The sequence below is a fragment of the Nannobrachium achirus genome, assembly GCF_963921795.1.
Source record: "Nannobrachium achirus genome assembly, chromosome: 2".
Classification (NCBI taxonomy): Eukaryota; Metazoa; Chordata; class Actinopteri; order Myctophiformes; family Myctophidae; genus Nannobrachium; species Nannobrachium achirus.
Genome location: NC_137811.1, coordinates 74,317,652 through 74,319,343, shown reverse-complemented (window position 1 = coordinate 74,319,343; position 1,692 = coordinate 74,317,652). Strand labels below are relative to the sequence as shown.

At 56.0% G+C, this 1,692-nt stretch overlaps 1 protein-coding gene across 1 annotated transcript; it reads left to right on the top strand.

The window, feature by feature from the left end:
- Positions 1–316: 316 nt before the first annotated feature.
- On the top strand, positions 317–1,459 carry fpr1 (formyl peptide receptor 1; the record flags this gene model as incomplete). Its single annotated transcript, XM_080744389.1, has 1 exon — positions 317–1,459. The coding sequence occupies one exon, from the start codon at positions 317–319 to the stop codon at positions 1,457–1,459; it is 1,143 nt and encodes a 380-aa protein (XP_080600515.1).
- Between the last annotated feature and the right edge of the window lie 233 nt (positions 1,460–1,692).

The window sequence follows — 1,692 nt, the reverse complement described above, 5'->3', positions numbered from 1 at the left end:
CAAAGATTTGCAAAGATTTGCTTCTGGGGTATTTATACATTTGCACACATTTTCATGATTTTTCAAAGATAGCAGACCGTGACGCCTTATGAACTTGTAAATGTGCTATTTTTAGTTAGCCAAACCATAAAATAATGGCTGAAGTGGTTAAAATGATTGAAAATACCTCAAATCTAAAAATCAACACCGATGCTTTCCCTATCTTAACAAGTGTTAGTTGAGTAAAGCACTTGTTACTTTACTTCCCCTGAGCCTGATGATGATGATGATGATGATGATGATGATGATGATGTGTCCTTCTGGTTCCAGAACAATGATGGATTTGCAGAGCACGTCCGAGCCCGTCTACCACTACGGCAACACCACGGACCTCTCCGGCGTCAACGGCTCCCTGGGCGAGGACGAGTACGACGACTACAAGGACGAGCACGCCGAGCTGCGCCAGTCCCTGAACGTCATGTCCCTGATCGTCTACTGCCTGGCCTTCGTGCTGGGCGTGCTGGGCAACGGCGTGGTCATCTGGGTGACGGGCTTCAAGATGAAGAAGACCGTCAACACCGTGTGGTTCCTCAACCTGGCCGTGGCCGACTTCCTCTTCACGGCCTTCCTGCCGCTGAGCGTCACCTACACGGCCATGGACTTCCACTGGCCCTTCGGCAAGTTCATGTGCAAGCTGAACAGCACGGTGAGCTTCCTCAACATGTTCGCCAGCGTCTACGTGCTGGTGGTGATCAGCGTCGACCGCTGCGTGTCGGTGGTGTGGCCCGTGTGGGCGCAGAACCACCGCAGCGTGCGCAAGGCGTCGGGCGTCAGCCTGGGCGTGTGGGCGCTGGCGCTGGTGCTCAGCTCGCCCTACTTCATCTTCCGTGACACGGGGCCGTCCTTCCACGACCAGGACATCATCAACTGCTTCAACAACTTCGCCTTCTCCGACGACTACGAGTCGCGCGACGTGGTGCGCCTGCGGCAGTTCCGCCACCAGGCCATGACGGTCACTCGCTTCCTGCTGGGCTTCGTGGTGCCCTTCACCGTCATCGTGTCGTGCTACGCGGTCATCGTGCACCGGCTGCGGCGGAACCGCTCGCTGGCCAGCCACTCGGGGCGGCCCTTCAAGATCATCGCGGCGGTCATCACGGCGTTCTTCCTGTGCTGGGCGCCCTACCACGTCATGGCGCTCATCGAGATGGTCAACCACATGGCGGCCGACTTCAGCGAGACGCTGGACCACGTGACCACCATCGGCGTGCCCATCGCCACCAGCCTGGCGTTCCTCAACAGCTGCCTCAACCCGCTGCTCTACGTCTTCATGGGCCAGGACTTCAAGGACAAGGTGCGAAAGTCCATCCTCAAGGTGCTGGAGAGCGCCTTCACCGAGGAGGTGTCCCGCTCCAACACCTACACCAACTCTGGCATCACCAGCCGCAGCAAGGAGAAGTCCTACTCCGACGCGGAGGTATAGGCTCCCCTTGGACTACTGCAGGGTTCCCCAATTAGTTTTGCCCAAGGGCCGAATTATGTCCAGGGTGCCAAGCCGAGGGCCGCAACATTGCAGGGTGTGGGGGCGACGGTGGCGTTCCTCCTACACCAGTGACAGTTCAGATATCGTCGTTGTCGGGTGAAAATCTTGTATGTCCAAAACCGTTCGTTTTGAATTTATAATTTTTTAAATTATTTAAACTAGTGAAAACAGCC